General features: G+C 46.6%; 1 protein-coding gene across 5 annotated transcripts in view; it reads left to right on the top strand.

The window, feature by feature from the left end:
• Ttc7b (tetratricopeptide repeat domain 7B) overlaps positions 1-17,530 on the top strand; it is a 218,646-nt gene that overhangs the window by 151,505 nt on the left and 49,611 nt on the right. For 2 of the 5 annotated variants that reach the window (XM_013517238.1, XM_013517241.1), the window contains 4 exons: positions 3,325-3,441; positions 9,452-9,549; positions 13,877-14,047; positions 16,378-16,428. In XM_013517238.1, coding sequence (XP_013372692.1) covers positions 3,325-3,441; positions 9,452-9,549; positions 13,877-14,047; positions 16,378-16,428 — 437 coding nt within the window. The remainder of the gene's footprint in view (positions 1-3,324; positions 3,442-9,451; positions 9,550-13,876; positions 14,048-16,377; positions 16,429-17,530) is intronic. The other 3 variants (XM_013517240.1, XM_013517239.1, XM_005390284.1) reach the window with 3 other exon arrangements.

Below are 17,530 nucleotides of genomic sequence, written 5' to 3'. Positions count from 1 at the left end.
CAGTGTAGGGGACGAGAAGAGGACATTTGCCAGCACTGACTCCAGATCTGTCACACTGCACCTGGTGACGTGGCTGGCGTCCCCCCTGCGGTCTGCAAGAGGTTAACAGTTGGCCACACTGAAGTGTATCAGATGAGGGTTTGTGCCGAGCTTCTTCATCATTTGTTTTTGCCTCAGAGTCTCCTCAGTAGATTGAATCTATAGTATCTTCGGACATCAACCACCGCAAACTCATGCTAATCATCGTGTGTGTGCCGTAGTCTCTATGCTAACATAACTCACACCCACCAGATGTGTTTGAGCAGCCTTGAAATGCACCGGCAGCTTGGGCAGGCACAATGACAAGTGCCCCTGCTTCTGTTTTCCGTAGTTTCCTGCCTCACAAACCAGCTGAGGTCTGGGGACAGGGAGGAGGCGGCTGCGCCTTGCTGCTGTGCCTCTTGTATCCCAGGTGCGTCTGAGTGAGATTGGCACGAGTGTCACGGTAGCGGGCAGCCTTGGTGCTCCTCCCAGCCCGTGCTGTGCTCTCCAGCTGCCTTCCTCTGCCAGGCTGCTCCTCTTGCCTCTCCTCCAAGTGCCTTTTTCATCATTTGTGCTCAGCAGTTCTACTATTGTTCTTCCTGTCTGCTTCTCTGAGATCCAGCCCACACCTTTCAACTCCATATCCTGAGTCAAATGTTTGAAAGCTGTTATTTCATGTTAATTAGAAGTTCTTTTTCCAGCCAAGAAGCCTTGCAAAGAACTGTTCCCCCAAGCTGAGGCTCAGAGATGTGCTCTGGCAGTTTGTACTTTAGGTACAGTGAAAGCAATCGAGGCTAATTGCTGTGAGAGCCATCGCACTGCCTGCAGGACAGGGAAACCTTCCCACCTCCCCGAAGACCTCCGCTGAGCCTGGCTGAGCTGGAGGAGCTCAGCACCCCCACCCCCAGGCTCCCTGCCACAGGGCCACGCAGCCTGCTGGGCTTCGTGGTCCTAGGACGGGTTCTCTGCTGGCCGCAGTTGCTTGGTGGCCACCTACACCCATAGGGGTCTGTGAAGCCCCACTAGCTCTCCACCAGAGGCTGACGAGCGGCCTTTTGTTAGCTTCCTTTGCACCACATCTCTCAGTTGATGTGAGTTTGGTGGGAAAGTCTGGCAGCAACGTGCTTCTGCCACATTCTGGGCTCGTGCAGACCTTGGTAGGAGCCAGCTGCTCCTTTTATAAGCAGCCCCGTGAGACACCCTGAGTGTGGGCCACCCCTATAGGTAGCCCTGGTAAAGCTTCAAGGGAATTTCCACTTCTTGAGCTGTTATGGGGCAGAAGCTGAGCCCTGTTCTCACATGTGGCCTTGCTCTTTATGCACATGTGCTTGCAGATCTGGCACCAAATCCTTCTGATCATATGACCTGTCATCCCATCAGTCCAGGTTCTGAAAACCTAAGCTCAGCGAGGCTGCAACTCTGAGCCCTCTGGATGCTACCCGCCCCCGCTTAGGCTTTCTTTGTCCCATTGGGAAGGAGCATGTGGTGCTAGCCTGTCCCGGAGATTGCCTAATGATGGGGTAGGGCCACACCCTCCCATCTCTCACAGAGAAAGGCTTGGCTCCTCTCCAGCACCTCGGGGTGAGGACAGTGCATCATGCACTCTTGAAGAACTCTACTGCATGTCTAACTTAAATCACTAGAAATGCATTTCTTCATCTCTATGGTTTATAAAGAAGGCAGTCAGTGAGCAGATGCTGACCAGAGGCCTGTTGAATTCAAAGCACAATCCTAGGCACTGTGGAAGAAAGGTCAGGGAGAGAGAGAGGGTTGGGCTGTTTTACATGCAGAAAATAACGTCCAGGGGGCACTGTTAGAAAACCTCGGTGTCTTTCTCTATGGAAAAGTGATAAACACCACTTCCTGAAAAGGGTGACTTCAGAGATGACAGTGACGGGGTCTGTGCCACATAGGAGGTTGGGGTGACCTGCAGCTGTTCTATGTCTTTCTCCCTTTTAAATTATCGTTAACAACAAACACCAGCTGGTGTGGTACCCACCGGGTAGAGAACATAAAGAGCTTACTTGAGGAAGTGGGTTTTAGTTGCACTGGGGAAGAATTAAGAAGCAATTGCAAGTGAGGACATGGCATATGCAGTGAGAAAGCTGAGGGAGAAACGTGGCATTTAGCCAGGGAGGTACTCTGATACGAGGAAGGATGCGTGGCCCAGGATGGGATGCTGAGGTGAGGATGGCCAGGGCCGAGAGTGCCTAAAGGACTAGAGAAGGAATCCTGACTTATTGTTTAGGTGGTAAGGAATCGTTGCAATTTCCCAGACTGGGGCTGAAAAAATGATTTTTGTTGTTTTTGTTTTGTTTTTAATGGTACTTGAGATTAATCCCAAGGTCTTTCCACTGAACTACATGTCCAGCCCTGTATTGTTTATTTTTATCTTGAGACAGTGTCTCTCCAAGTTGCTAAGCTGCACAGACTAGGCTTGAACTTGTGATCCTCCTGCCTTACCCTCCCACTGCTTGAAAATGATTATTAGAGATCTTTATAAGATTTCTGAGAACTGGGCGGGTTCAGGGAGCAGGAAGATCTCTAGGAGGGAATCTAGGTTCATGCTAAGACTTCTCTAGATATTGGTGGCAAGTCCAGGAACCAAGAGAGCTGGCATCACCCAGGCTGATGTCTCCAGAGAAACAGAAGGAGAATTTGGAGTGGGATAAGAAGGTTCTGGCCTAGTGCTGAGAAGGTGTGGATGGAGGCTGAAGCCATTGGTGGTAACAAAAACCTTTGTGATGATGGAGCCCTGAAATCTACCCTCTACAGAGCAGGACAGGGTGGATCTAGATGGGAGGCCCACTCCAGAGGTCCCCTGACTTTATGTGCCTTTAGGTCAGGCTTCTGGTTGCTTCTAAGATAAACAGCATTATAGAAAGTTATCTGTAGGTATTTATATCAATCGAGTCATATCTTCTGTGCAATTTTGTAAGTACACCAAGATTGCATGGTTAATGAATCTTTGAAGTTTCATGCATAAATTGGTTTTGTTCTAAAAAGCAGCAGTAATAAAATCCCTGTGTGCTGAATATAAGTGGCTACTCTAATGCTTTTAACTTGACCACAGTTAGTCACCCTGGACTGGCACTAGTGAGACCTATGCAAAGCCAGGTATTGATCTGAGGGTCCTGGAATCCTGGACTCTGCAGCCACTGCTTTCCCTAGATCGTGGATGTGGACCTCCCCATTCCGAGTCCGGTCACTGCCCCCCCGGGGTGAAGCCCACCTCTCCGTCTGGTTTGAGTGACGGCCCTCTGGCTTGAGCTGTGTGTTTTTCTCCCTTGTCTCTCGTTGTAGACTACTGTTTTCCAAAGTGAAGTTGGAGTCACTCTGCCGGGGCCCTGATGAGGCACTGCTCACCTGTAAGCACATGTTACAAATATGGAAATCCTGCTACAACCTAACCAATCCCAGGTAAGAAGCCAAGTTTGCCTGGGTTCCCACCTATCAGTGCCATCTCGGACTGGTATTTAGCAGGTATGACTGTCGCCCTTGTGTACCCGCACATCCCCTCAAGTGGCAGATATTAGCGAAGGAGCTTCATACTATTTTCTCCCAATAGCTGATGAAGCCCCAAGTCCTAAATTTCTTTTGCTTTTGCTGCCATGGTGACCCATAAGCTCAATTCACAACCAATCTCTCTCCAGCTTTTCTCTGCCATCCAGTTATTTAACTCCTGTGACAAATCTGACTGTCTTTCAGGTAATTTGTGTGTAGACTAGGGAATGATGTATTCCAGATGGGATTCTTGCGGTATCATTTTAAAAGTCTACATAGACAACAAACCACATCCTACTAAGGAGAGGAGAAATCACTATTACCATGATAAAATATAACTGGCAAAAAGTTAAAATGGTGACTCATACAAATATAAAATAAACACGTGTCAAAGATTTTATATATCTCATTAACTAACGAGGGAACCAGTGACATGTTAAGGTCCATTTAAAGAAGAATTTGAAAAAACATACACAGAGGCAGAAATGCTAAAATGGGTTTGCAAATAGATGCAAAAACAGTACCCTAGAAGGCAGTGTAATGTATTGATACTGTTTGGGGCTGTCTTTTTCATATATGGAAATCACTTGTATCGCTACCAGAGAAAATTCATTTGTTCTAGTGTCAGTTTTCTGCGGGTTAACTTCTGTCCCTTCAGAACCATTAAGTAGCCTTGTCAAGAAGGAGCGAGAGATGCCTCCTTTTAGACTCAGCGGCTCTGGGGAAGGCCGCCAGTCAACCCCAGCAGGCTGTAGACGGACACCCAGCTACCCATTGGCCCACTGTCAAGTCTGGGGCACTTTTTCCTGGGGCAAAGCCACTAAGGGAAGGAGCTCATGTGGGAAGCCATCCAGGGTCCAGCCCACCCCCGGCGGGTGGCTACACAGTCACTAGGCAGACTCACCCGAGGGTCCCCTTTACAACCACTGTCTGTAATATGTCACCACTGCTGGACGCTCACTCTCCCATCCTCTTGGTGGAGGGTAATCATGAGTCTGGCCTCTTCCCTTTTGTGGGTTTGATCTAAAATACAGATCATTGTAACTTAAAAGAAATTCAGTTTGTCTAAGACTATAAGCAAAACTGGACATTGCTGTGCTTATCTCCCCAAAAGGCCCACACCACGGTGTCAGTCTGCCTCCTAACCCCGCCGACAGCAGACACTGCCCCAGCTGGTTGCCTGGGTGCTGGAGCGCATCCTTTGCCTGTACCCCCTTTCGGAAGGAGAAAATAAACCCATCAGCTTTCCTGTTGCCAATTTTTCCTCAGTTCTCCACACCTCTCCCACCTCCCCACATTTCCTCCCACTTAGCAACCAAGAATATTGAGTGTGAGGAGAAGAAAATAGCAGAATTGGAAAGCTTTTTAAAAATACTTAACCAAATGCCTGGGCTGCATCCATGCTTCCTCCATTTCCTGAAGTATCTTTTGGGGCCAGAGCAGGGAGGACCCTGGGCTGGGTGTGAGCCGGAGCCAGGGTGGTGGACTCCCTCCTCCCTCACAGATGCCTCTCCAGCTCCTCCCCAGGAGCTTCCTGTTTGTTTGGATTTTTAAACTTCATTTTCTCTGGGATATAAATAAAAGTTTCTTGGCAGCCCTCACCGTAGTGCAGACTGAGCTGTGCTCCCAGTCTGCTTGGATCAGAAGTGTCCCTGGCCTCAGAGAGCTGCATGAAGAGAGAGGACCGCGTCCTGACACTTCCCAGCCTCCAGATGAGTTGACATGGAGCTGATAGCTTAATCTACCTTCACATCATACAGGGCATTGGAAAGGGGAGAAATCACATGAACAAGTGCACAAGAAGCATTCCTTCCTGCAAATAAGATAAACTGGACACGGAGCAGAAAGATTTTGGCAGGAAGCAGTTCCTTTCTAGCCAGAGTAGGTTCTCTGATGTTCCAACTCCATCCCTTGTTTTTGCTGTGCTCAGGTGTGCGGGGGCCCCCCGTGCTCCACCTGCCAGGGTTCCCAGTCTTCCCTACCCGCTTCTGAGCCCATCATGAGGCTCAGCAAAGCCCCTGAGGCAGCAAGAGGAGGCCAAGGAAGACGTGGGCAGCCCCAGGGAGTGAGTGGCCAAATTGAGAATAGACCCAAGCTTCGTGTTCTAGCAGCTCTTTCCCTCTTTATTTTTGCTTAAAGGAAATCACAGTATGAGCTAGTCGCTGAACTGAGGCTTAGAAAACTTGCCAATAGGGTTCCACCTGCAGTTGTAGAATGCAGCTCTTACTGTGAGCAAAATAGTGGGTGGCATTCTCTCCAGAGTACATTTGTCGAGGCGTTTGTCATTTCAGAAGCCTGGATTCTCGCTCCCTGGCTCTGCAGTTTTGCTTGCATTTAGGATAGAAATCTGTCTCATGTTTTGTCTCTTCTCTGGTAAAGTATAATGCTTCCCCGGTTCTTGTGCACATTGACAAGGCCATTTGAGACCACGTGAATCTGACCTGTTCTCCCCAGAAGGGCCCAGCAGGCTCCCTGCCCTGAGGAGCACGGCGTTCCAGCCAGGGTGGTAATAACCGTGTTTATTGAAACTTCTCTGTGCCAGTACCGTACTAGGCCATGTGTTGCCTTCAATCCTTGCTTTAGCTTTGCAAGAGAACCACTGTTATTTCCATTTTATAGCAAATAAAATTGAAGCTAACGGAAGCTAAATAACTTGCCTGTTTTCCCAAGTAAGCAGTAGAGTTGTGATTCAAATCCATGTCCGCTGACATCAGCGTTCTCTCCATGATAGCAGGCAGTTCTCTCCATGATAGCAGGCAGCCTTGTTTTGAGGTGACAGTTTCTTAAACTGTTAACCACTTCTTTTCCGTTCTTATCACTGCCACTTAACCAAATCAATTTTTAGTCACTAGTTGACTTCCCCATGATTGGAAGAAATGTTTTTCTTCTTGGTCATCAATCACCTACCAACAAATAGTGTTTAAAATGAAACACAGACACATGCATTTTCTTCGCTCTGGCCTCCGCTGGAAGTAGGAGACCTTGTTTCATGCTGATAGTGACTAGCATTTTGGTATAGTTTTTCTTTTTACAAAGCAGGTTCTCATTTCATCTTCGAAGAAGCTGGGTAGAATGGGGAAAATGTCACGTTACATCATACTCATTTTACTGATGAGACAAATGAGGCTCAGGCTTATTGAGGACTTCTCTGATAACCTAGGCAGTGGAGGCCTGAAGAAAAACAGAGGTTCCTTTCCCATCTGGCTCTTCTCTGCTTTGCTACCCATTCTCCTTTCTTAGATCCAATTTTTGTTGTGTACCACACTCTATTCCAAGAGGCTAAGCTGTGATGAGAACTCCAGGTTTCTGCCTCCTAGTCTACCACCGCCACCATCACCACTTTGCCCTGTGTTTCACCTCTGTGTAGCTGCAGAAGACAGGATTTCAAGAAAAGTTCCCAATTTCCAATGTAACATTAAATATTATTACAATATAACCTGAACTTTCAGTCTTAATGGCGAGCAGAAGCTCCCTGGCCGCACACACCTGTGCATGAGGACAGCATCTCCTAGCATCCCTGACTAGGACCGGTTTTCTGTCGCTTCTGCCATCCTCTGTGGGAGGTGCCCCTTGTGGTCCAAGGACCAGGCAAGGAAATGAGACAATAGGTGGTCTCAGGAGGTGCCCAAGCAGATGGGGCTCCAGAGGGAGAGAGAAAGGGATTATCAAGACTGACTAGAATGAGGGAGTTAGGAAACTCTTACCCTTGTGCCCTCTTACATTCTGCAGGTTGTAGCAAAGCCAGTTCTTGACTGACTAAGACGCCACACCATGTAAATGAAGAACTAAAAATTGCTTGAATCATCCAGTACAATTCTTAATCAATCAAAAATACCTAATGATTTTTAGAAAGAAGACATTCTGAGTGGAAACAAAAGCATCCCCAGTTTGTTAATTGCTGCTTGTATACGGTTTTTAGGAGGAAATAAGGAACACAAACTGAGGAATGTTGTCAAGTGCAGTTTCTCCACTGGTGGAAGGAAATGAATCCTGTGTCATTTCAGTGAGCAAGTCCACAAATTAATATAATTTTAGTCAGGGTTTCTGGCATTCTCAGCTGTCCCATACCTCCCCTAATCACACCAGAAATCCAGGGATAAAAATTGCCTCTGGAGTCAGCCAGCCGCTTTAAGCTCAGATGCATGTCTGTAGGGAGGCATACTTGTGACACCCGGCATGTGCCTAGAAGTTACAGCTCTTCCGAATCCTCCATCTACACAAGCTTGTTCCATCCCTGCATAGTTCTCTGTGGAAGGGTAAGCCTTACTCTCATCTGGCCAGCGAGCTCCCTGAACCACAGTGGTCTTGCTCATTACTGACAGATGTGGGATGAGAACCAGACCCCAAGCTGGGCTCCAAGACATCCATTTCTGGGCCCTCCCAGAGCATCACATGTGGCAGCCAAGGCTGTACTCTGAAGCCTGGTGAGATGCAGGCCTGCAGCATTGTGGCAGACAGCACCCGGGGTGGCCCCCCACGTACCAGGCAGGGCCTTCCTGGCAGTGCCAGCACCCACTGTGTTCTGGTATGCCTACCAGGGTGAAAAAATGCTACTATATTTTTGAGACAAAGTCTTCTGAAAAACCTCCTAAATGGGGAGCCATTGCCATACTCAGATAATTAATCCTGTGGAATAGTCATATGAAAAATGCTGTATGAGCAGACCAGTGTTAGCTTTGCAATTAGTGAAAATTTGCATGTACTTTTATGCTATCTTCTGTTCAAATTTATTGTTTCGCAGTTGTGGAAATAATTAATGGAGCAGTTGCCAAGAAAACAAAACAAAATTGTATGGGATGATGTAATAAGTGTAGGCTGACAAAGAATCTGTACTGAAGGAAGTTTCCTCTGTTTCCTGTGGTTTTTTTCTAATGCATCACCGAATGTGGAAACTGCAGCCTGTGAACTGTATTAAGTTTCATACCAAATCCTGTTGTACTGCTTTTAGCAACACTTACATAGAGGAAGGAAATTGCGTTCCTGTATTGCAGAACTTCTTAACAGCAACACAAAATTGTTCTTCAAGCCCCCAGACAGATTATTGTGATGCAGAAAAAAAGCAATAGTTTTCACTTATGAGAATTAAAAAGAAAAATGTCTGTATGGGCTAAGGTCTCATAAAAGAGCTAGGAACTTTTCCCATGTGATGTTTCTCAAAGGCTTGTTCAGAGGACACAAAGAAGTCTGTGACCATGGTCGCCCTCTGAAAAGTAGAGGCCAGGAGTCCTCCGATCAGGCAGATGCTCCTTAAAACCATCTGGCCAGCTTTGAAAAATAGTGACTGGCCCCTGAAATGTGATTTATTTGGTGTGGAGTGGGCCATTGGCATCGGAAGTCTGGGTGATTTTCTCATGCTGTGAGGTTTCGAAAGCACTGTGGAGCGTTTTGCTTCATAAAGATATCTCAGAGGAGGATTGCAAGTTCTAAGCCAGCCTGGGCTACTTAGCACCTTAGTGTGACCCTGTGTGAAAGTAAAAAATAAAAAAAGACTAGAGAATGTAGCTCAGTGGAAAGGCCCTGGGTTCCATCCAAAGTACCACAATCAATCAAAAGCATTTAAAAACAAAGACATCCCTGGAGGGTGATGTATCAGGGGTTTGATGAATTCTGTGACTTCACAACCCAGAACGCCAACCAGTTTCCCCCATCGGGTGGATGGAGAATCTGGCTTTTTTCATTTTTGTGTCCTTAATGACACAAGAATCCAAAACTGGCAGGGGTTGGTGGGGTGGCTTAGCTGTTTTTGTGATACTGAATTCTGAGGGAACCCAGCGAGGCCGAGGCTGGAAGCGGGATAGCCTTCACATGTGGAAAGGTGCCGGATTGCCGAAAGCTGCCCTAGGCTCCTCAGCAGCCTGCCCTGGTTGGATCGCTCCTTCCTCCTTGCTACCTTTCAGGTGACTGACATTCGCAGTGTGTTTTGCAGTGACTCTGGACGTGGGAGCAGCCTCTTAGATAGAACCATCGCTGACAGACGGCAGCTTAACACGATCACTTTGCCAGACTTCAGCGACCCCGAGACAGGTGAGAAGCCAAGGCCGGGGGGATGTGATGGTGTCCGGGAGAGTGCGGGGGGTGGGCACCTGGGTGAGGGTGGGGGCGTCGCACGCTGACCGCTTAGACGCTTCATTGAGGTGCAGTTGCTCCGGTCTTTTCCAAGTGTTGGTTCACAGCATGGGACGGAATACTATTTGCCCAGCACAGCCCTTTGAAATGCTTCCCCTTGCTCTGGGACCATAAAATCTGAAACCAAAATTAGGTGGTTTCCATCCCCATCAGGTTCGCCTCTGTTTTTCTGTGTTGCCCTGTAAGTTCCCACCATTGCTGAAACCGGTCATTCTGATTTCTCATCACCTTCACGTATGAACACGCACACACCCAGCAGAAAGACCAGGAGGGTGGCAGGTGTGTTCTGAGCTGATTCTGCTGTCTCTGACTGGCGGCCCGTGGCGCCTACTGCCTCTGAGCAGATATCCCTGCCTGGCCCCCTAGTTTCCATAGCTCCACCCAAGCAGTTCCAACAGTAATACTGACTATTCAGCAACAACTCGGGGGACTCGAGACGCACAAAACATCATGCATTTCACTTGACTTTGAACCTCAGTGGTAGTTTCTGAATATCATTTAGAATGCACTCTTGTTGCTTCTCCCCCGCCAAAAGGGCCCCTGTAAGGCTTAATCCACCATCTGAGTGTACCTGGTCTTTCATGGGCCAGCTTTAGGAAAGGAGCCTCAGTGTCCCTTTTCTGACCTGTGCCATGTCCCAGCTTGCAACATAGTCCTTCCACAGAAAGCCAGGGTTCGTCTGACCCCGGGTGAGTGGGAGAGCCAGGGCCTCTGGGAGCTGCCCGTACAGCTGCCTGAGTTCTGCATTTCTGCCTAGGCTTCCTTCCACCAACTGAGTCAGCCTGAAAAGTCTGATCCACGGCCCTGGAGCTCCCTGGTCAAAAAATTGTTGGGCATGAGAAGCAGCATAAATTGTGGAGTAGGGCAATTTACCCCGGCCTGCAGCTGCTGCTCAACACGCAGACTGGCTGAGCTACAGGGAAGCGCCCCTTGGAGTGGTTGGCTATTGTGGGTGGGCATCCAAGGAGGCAGAACCTGGCTGGCACAGCCTTGTGGATGCTGTCCTGGCTCCACACTGCAGGAAAGTGTGCCAGCGGTAGCCACTCAGGGCCAGCTAGGATGCAGCAGGAGAAAAGAGGCTGGGAAATTCTCTACAGCCCCAGCGGTGATTGAGGCTGCCAGAGAACAGCTACTGCAGCTGCATGAGGCTGGGTGCCCGGGCCCCTTCCTCAGTCCTGGAGGACAGGCATACGAAACCCAGGCCCCTTTTCCTTCCAGCTGGCTTGGACCTTAATTTCCCTAGAGGTCCCCAGAGTGCCACATCACATTGAAACAGTGACAGAAAATGAATGAGACACTTGCTCATGCTCCCTTTTGTCCCTCGGGACATTTTTCCCAGAGTTCTCAGGATTCGCCCTTTTCAGGTTAAACCTTCTCAGATGCCACATTGTGCACATGAGCTGTGTCTGTGTGGCACAACCCAGGTGTCACTCCCCCTGGGTCAGACCCACCCTGTGATTTCTCCTCCCCCTTCGCCTCAGTGGCATCCATGCAGCTGCTCTCTAGAGAGGGGCCCAGGTGTGTGGAGTCCGGGCTGCTAGTTCCTATGCCCTTCCTGAACGATCCGGGGAAACCCTGCCTGCCAGGCCCAGGCCATGACTGTTATGTTGTACTAGCCAGAGAAATCCCTGCCGGGCCCCATCTTCCCGCCCTGCCTCTGTTGCTGCCAAATGTGATTTGCACACTACAAGAAAGCAGAAGGCCATGTTGGGAGCCCCTGTCAGCTGTAGGCCATTTGTAAATGAGAATAAAAAGTTCTGAAATGACAACATAAGTCGGAAAGACTGAAAGATGAGGAAGGCTCACTCTCCCAGAAGTGGAAACGATGCTTCCTCTTGATGAATAAAGCCCAGTTTGATTTAGTTCGGCTTGTAGTGAGGTCATGGGAGGGGCGGCTCCTCCTCACCTTATTCACACACTGATGGGGCAGTGCATTTTGGGAACCACGTACAGACTTCGTTTATTCTTCTTGTCTTGATTTCATGTCAAGAGGAAGCACATATCATAATTGATAAGCCAGAACTAATTCAGAGTGTCCCATGAAGAGATTTTACTTCCATTTCTAGGTCTCTGTCTGCCCTTTCCCAGAAGGTAACCATTTTTGCTAGGTTTTTGTTTACCTTTCCAGTGCTTTCATGCAAATAGGCACATGTGTTGCTTTCCAGGCCCCTGACAGAAGCAGTCAGATACCCTGGATGCTGTTTAGCCCCTGACGCTTGTCTCTTCGCAGCATATCCCAAAGGTGCCTCCATACCCATCCACAGAGATTCTCTTTCATGTTCCAGGACCCCATATTTTCCTCTGAATTCTTACCTATCTAGCACGATTGCAGACTTCCCTTTGCTGCAGCTTCCAGCCTCTGCTGTGCTGAAGGAGGCCAGCTCATTTTGAGCATCCACTGCAGCACTGCTCGTTTAGCAGAGCAAAGGGACCATAGAGCAGAAGAGGAAGGGGCCATGTCTGAGTCCAGATGGTTCCAAGGTACAGAAAAGCGGCTCAGATCAGATATGGTCTGGGAGAACCCAGCCCTGGCGGGTGACAGCGTGTCTTTAGCGCTGATCCATGTCACGCTAATGCCTAACTGCTTCCTAAACTGCTGTCCCTTTGAAGGGCACAGGCATCTGACACGAGCAAAGCTGTAGTGCTGACACCAGGAAGGCTGTGTGGCTAACGCCATGCTGAACTGCCATTGCCGTCCTGCCAATTTTGGGACACAGGGCCCAGAACTCCCAGCTGTGTGGACAGGCTCCTCGGTGAGGCCACAGGTCCTCTTGGAGCACTTTGGTTTTTCCCCAGAACTATATTTACTTTTGTTTTTTCAAATTTCTATGATGGAAAATTTTTCAAGTGTACCCGAGGAGAGATATAAATATAGTGAATGGATTCCCACTACTTACCACCAAGCTTCCACAGTTAGTACTCTCGTTTCACCTATTTCTCCTTACCACATTTGACTTTTTGCAGAGTATTTTAAGATCACTTTCAGATATCATATTGTACCTATAAAAATTTCAGGACCTAAGGATAAAAACTTTAAAATAAATAAATATCCACAATTCCGTTATTATCCCAGGCCGTTAAGCAGTACAGCTCAGTGTTCTTGATCTCAGAAGTGGTTAATTAACTGAAATATGTTTCTCCACCTCTGAAACTTTCATGTGAAGATCTATGGAATTACAAATATAAGGAAGAACTCACATCTATAAGCTTTGGATCAATCAAGTCCACTGTACTAAATTAGCAGAAATAAGTTTTATTAAATAGACCTGTCAAACTGAGAAAGCCCCTCTAACCAAACACGATTTCCCTTCTGATATGCCCTCTGGCTTCCCGTGCCCCCACCTCAGTCATCCAGTAGGTCCTGGCCAGCAAAATGAGGAACCAAATTGACTGTCTTTACTTTGAAACTATGAGTCATTGTCTTTTCTTTGGAATAAGTTGGTAGATCCTTAAATAGAGGATGAAAAAAATATTTTTCTTCCTTTTGCCTTCAAAACAGGATGTAGGGTAAGGAGATTTATCTTTAATCGTTGGTAGATATTACCAGATACCTGTCCAACGCAATGTAAGTGTTTTTAACTTGAAAAGTTTAACCCATTCCGCTCAAGAAAGTTTCTAATTGCAGCTGTTGTGATCTCTGCATTGCCACATCTCCTTCCAGCTGTAAAACATGAAGGCAGCAGTACCAGCTTCCTTTTCCAAGTCCCTACCCACTGCTCCCAACCGAACACCCCAGAAAGCTTAGCACTCCATTGTCACAACACTGGGACCATGACATACCATGCACCTCAGTATACTGCACCTTGGAAAGCTATTTTTATAGTAAACTATATAAGTGCTTCTCATAAAAAAACAAATCTGAAAAATCGGAACCTTTTTCAGTTGAAAAGCAATTAGTATCCTGTAGAACGCTCTATTGTAGATATTGTAGGTTGAATATGTATTATTTTCAGTAGATCACACTGCTGAATCTATGGCCAGGTAAATCTGAGTTTTTATTCTATAATGTTGTTGTAGGACAATTAAATAACCTGTAGGAAAAGAAATTTGGTTTTTTTTTCGAGAAGCACTTGTATTCTTTTGTCAAATAGAGGAATGATTGTGTATTACATGACCTCATTTTCTTTGCAGCTTATGTGAGTATATTAAAGCTAGTTTACTTTTTCTTTGTGTTTCTAAAAGTTTTTTTTGCCTTTATCTTTTTTTTTCTCTTTCACTTTTTTAGTGTCAGATTCCTCCACCTCCTCCTCTTCTCTTTCAAGAACCGAATCTCCTCTCCACCTGTTTGTATCTTCTCATCTTCATTCTCATCCCAAACCTGACACCTTTGTGTGGCCCCATGCAAGTCATTCATTCAGTGACTCAGGTCCCCGCCGCCGCTGGGAACCCTCTCTCTGTAAACATGGTTTTTCCTTGTTAGATCTGCTTCATTTGCCTGATGTTTCATTTTCTGATAATCTTCCTAACTGAGAAGCTGGATAGGAAATGCCGTCAAACTGGTCTGAAAGGAGATCTTGCTGATTTGAAAATCCAGAGCTGTTAAAGGCAAAAAGAAACCTGAGATTGCAGACGTTAGTGTCCAAGTTCCAACCTCCTCTGAGAAGTAGAAAAGACCCATCCTGAGAGGAACAGTGGAGCTTTCTGAGAATATTACTTCTAATTCTTGAGTCCTTCTGTGCTTTCCTGGGGTTGATATAAATGCATAAAATTAATCCTGTTAAATAAAAGGCAACTTTTGAAATTTCCTCAAATATTCTGGGTTTCAATTTAGAAATTAATTTCCGTCAGTATCTAATAATCAAGCTCATATTCTAAAGGCAATGGCCGTATGCCTATTAAATACGTGGTTCTCAAGCTGTACCGTGCATTAAAATGACACAGACAGCTTTTAGAACTGCCGGCCCCCGGGGTCACCCCAAGGGTTTACGCTGCCGCAGGCTGAGGGCAGCCCAAGGATCTGGACATTTGCAAACTACCCCCTTATGGCTTCAGTGCTAGTGGGTTTGGGGCCACATTTTTGAATAACAGTGCTATAAAGTGTTCTCCATTTGCAAGGAAGGAAAAGGTAGGGTTTGTATCATGAAACCACGTAGAGAAATTAGAAAGCATTTTAGTCTAATCTTGCTTTTAAATAATGTAAAAAAATTTAAAGTCTGCTTTAGGGAGTTCCCTGACCTGTCGATTAAAACATAAAAATGAACAAGGAGCCCAGTATTAAAATGAAATGCTGGTTGGTAAGTCCTTAAAAGGGACCTAAATGTGGGTCTTACCAGGAAAGGCCACCCTCTTTCTTCTTGCGCTCATTTATTTAATGTTCACTTAGGGCTGCCAGCACTGCCAGAACACATTTAATCTCTGAATCTGTGATTTATGCGGGCTCATCTTTGTTCCAAATGCTCAGTTATGTGCTACACAAAAGCTCATAAGGGAGCTGCTGCCAGGAGGACCCACTTTTCCTAATGTGCTCATCTTCAGGGTACCCACGCTGCAGCATGGAAGCCATGCCCAGAGCCAGGACAGACGTGACCTGATCCTTTCAAAGAACCTGTTAACATCCAGAAGCACTCCAGCCTTACTCCTTTGCATATTGAGCGTCCCAACCCTTCTATTAATGGCAACCTATTTTTATGAAATAGAACATAAAAGTATTTATAAATGGTTTATTTTTTTAAATTGATGTATTTATTTTGTGATACTGGGGATCAAACCCAGGGCCGTCATGCCGAGCTACCATCTCCAACCCTGTTTTTATTTTAAGTCATTGAGTTGCCCAGGGTGGGCTCAAACTTTCCATCCTCCTGCCTCAGCCTCGGAGTGTGCTGGGATTACGGGTATGCACCAATGCACCTGGTTTACGTTGGTTTTAATCTATTTAAAAACAGACACTTTCCCTTATTACAATGCCCAGGGTAAGTGCCAAATCTGGTTTTTCCAGGAAAATGTTTTCACATGACTTTTCTTGAGCCTGTCATCTGGAAGTGGGATCTTACTGTTCTGGATAGTGTCATGTTTCCAGTGCTCTGTCCGCTCTGTTGTCACAGTGGACCCGCCTGACTCTGAGCCCTGCCGACTTTTACCCTGTGGCATCCTAGGGAGCCTGTGTTCCTTTAAGCCTTTGAAGTTCTGATTATTCTAGAAGGCTCTTGATATCGGATTCGTTGGTAAATTGTTGGGATAATGAGCACCCATTGCCTTTCTGCTGTCCCAAGCAGTGTTCAGTGTTTTCTTCTTTGTGTAGCTGAGAACTTGGCAATGAATTTGAATCCCAGCTTGTTCCTAGGACGAGCAGGTAGCCAAGGCCTGAGGTTTTATTGCTCCTTCCTGCCCTTTACCTTCCTACGAATGAAAACTAGCCCAGCCCTGCACGTGTTGGACTCAGGATTAGGGTTAATATGTGGAAAGACCTGGAACCTGCTCCTTTTCCTTCCTCTTAGAATTTCCTGCTCTGGAAACAAAACATACTACATGAGGTCAGTTTCCATGTGCCGGATGAACATGGGAATGTGAAAGGGAACGAATGCCCAACTGGCCTTGCTTTAGTTTAAAAAAAAAAAATCATTGTTAGTGGAAAACTCTGTGTCATTCTTGAGTTGAAATCTGATTCCAGACAGCCAGACTTACAGTTGGAAGGTTATTAGAACTCTCTTTGCTTGTTTAGCCTCAATTTTGATTTTTGAACTATTTTGTTTCTTGGTTTTAATTTTTGGTTTGCTCTGTTGTTCCAAGGCAACTCTCCAGAAGCATACTTTCATGGTTTTCCTTCCCTTTTTTCAGTTAGTAAGTAGCTTACCAATCAATCTATTAACCCTTCCAAGGGTCTCCAGAACCACACCTCCTTCCACCGTGGAATGTGTATTGTGGTTGTCGAGTGCTGGGAATGCTGGGGTGCTGTGAACATCTCCCTGCTGCCTGCTTGCCCTCTCCACCACCTGGGGCCCACTTTCCTGCAATCCGCACTCACTCAGCGCAGCCTGGGCTCACCACTGTGGAGGCAGTATTGGTCTAAAGGACTGCCGAGGAAGGCATGGCATGAAAAGTGGCTACGTCAGGGTGGGCAGTGGACACTGAAGGGACCCTGGCACCGATCGGAAGCATGGGACACCCAGCCTACCGTGGTGGGTCACCTGGAAATTCTAGATCGAGAGAATCAGTTGAATCTTGGTATCTTTTCCAATACAGCCATTATTGCCGCATAGAAAAGAAGTTATAATCAATAATTTTCCTAAAAAGATAGACATCACAAAACCTAATGCCACACTGACCAAAAGTTATGGGAGAGAGACCATGCACATTCCTGGAAGTAGGATCAGTGCTTTCAAATCATTAGTGAATGATCATAGTTTTCCAAAAGAGATTTCCTAGATGTGTGATTCTGTCTCATCAAATACTTTGGGGAAATAGTCTGTCTCCTAGCAGAGATGCTAATGTAGATGGTGATCTAGTACATTTGAATGATTGGAGCCTTTAGTTTATGGCAAATAACTCCTCCGCCCCAGAGGAGTGTGTTTCCTCTCTGAAGTCCAGCTTAGCCTAAATGTAGTTTTATTTCTCGTGTTAAAACAGTCCATAAGTCAGGCATGGTGGTGCATGCCTGTAATCGCAGCACTCAAGAGGCTGAGGCAGGAGCATCCTTGTGAGTTCAAGGCCAGCCTGGACTACAAAGTGAGCTCAAGGCCAGCCTGAACTGCATAGCAAGACCCTGTCTCAACAAAGACAAAAAAAAAAAAAAAAGTCCATAATACAAAGAAGGGGTATGTTTTGGTATTATCATCTCAATGGAGTTCCTCATAAAAAGATTTCATTGTCAGGCTCCTTTACTATCAGGCTCCCGAGAGACATTAAAAATCCTTGATGTTCAGAAAACCAGGCTACATTAAAC

Source organism: Chinchilla lanigera, unplaced genomic scaffold (genome assembly GCF_000276665.1).
Source record: "Chinchilla lanigera isolate Chin_1 unplaced genomic scaffold, ChiLan1.0 scaffold00037, whole genome shotgun sequence".
NCBI classification, from domain to species: Eukaryota; Metazoa; Chordata; class Mammalia; order Rodentia; family Chinchillidae; genus Chinchilla; species Chinchilla lanigera.
This window is presented reverse-complemented; position numbering and strand designations above follow the sequence as displayed.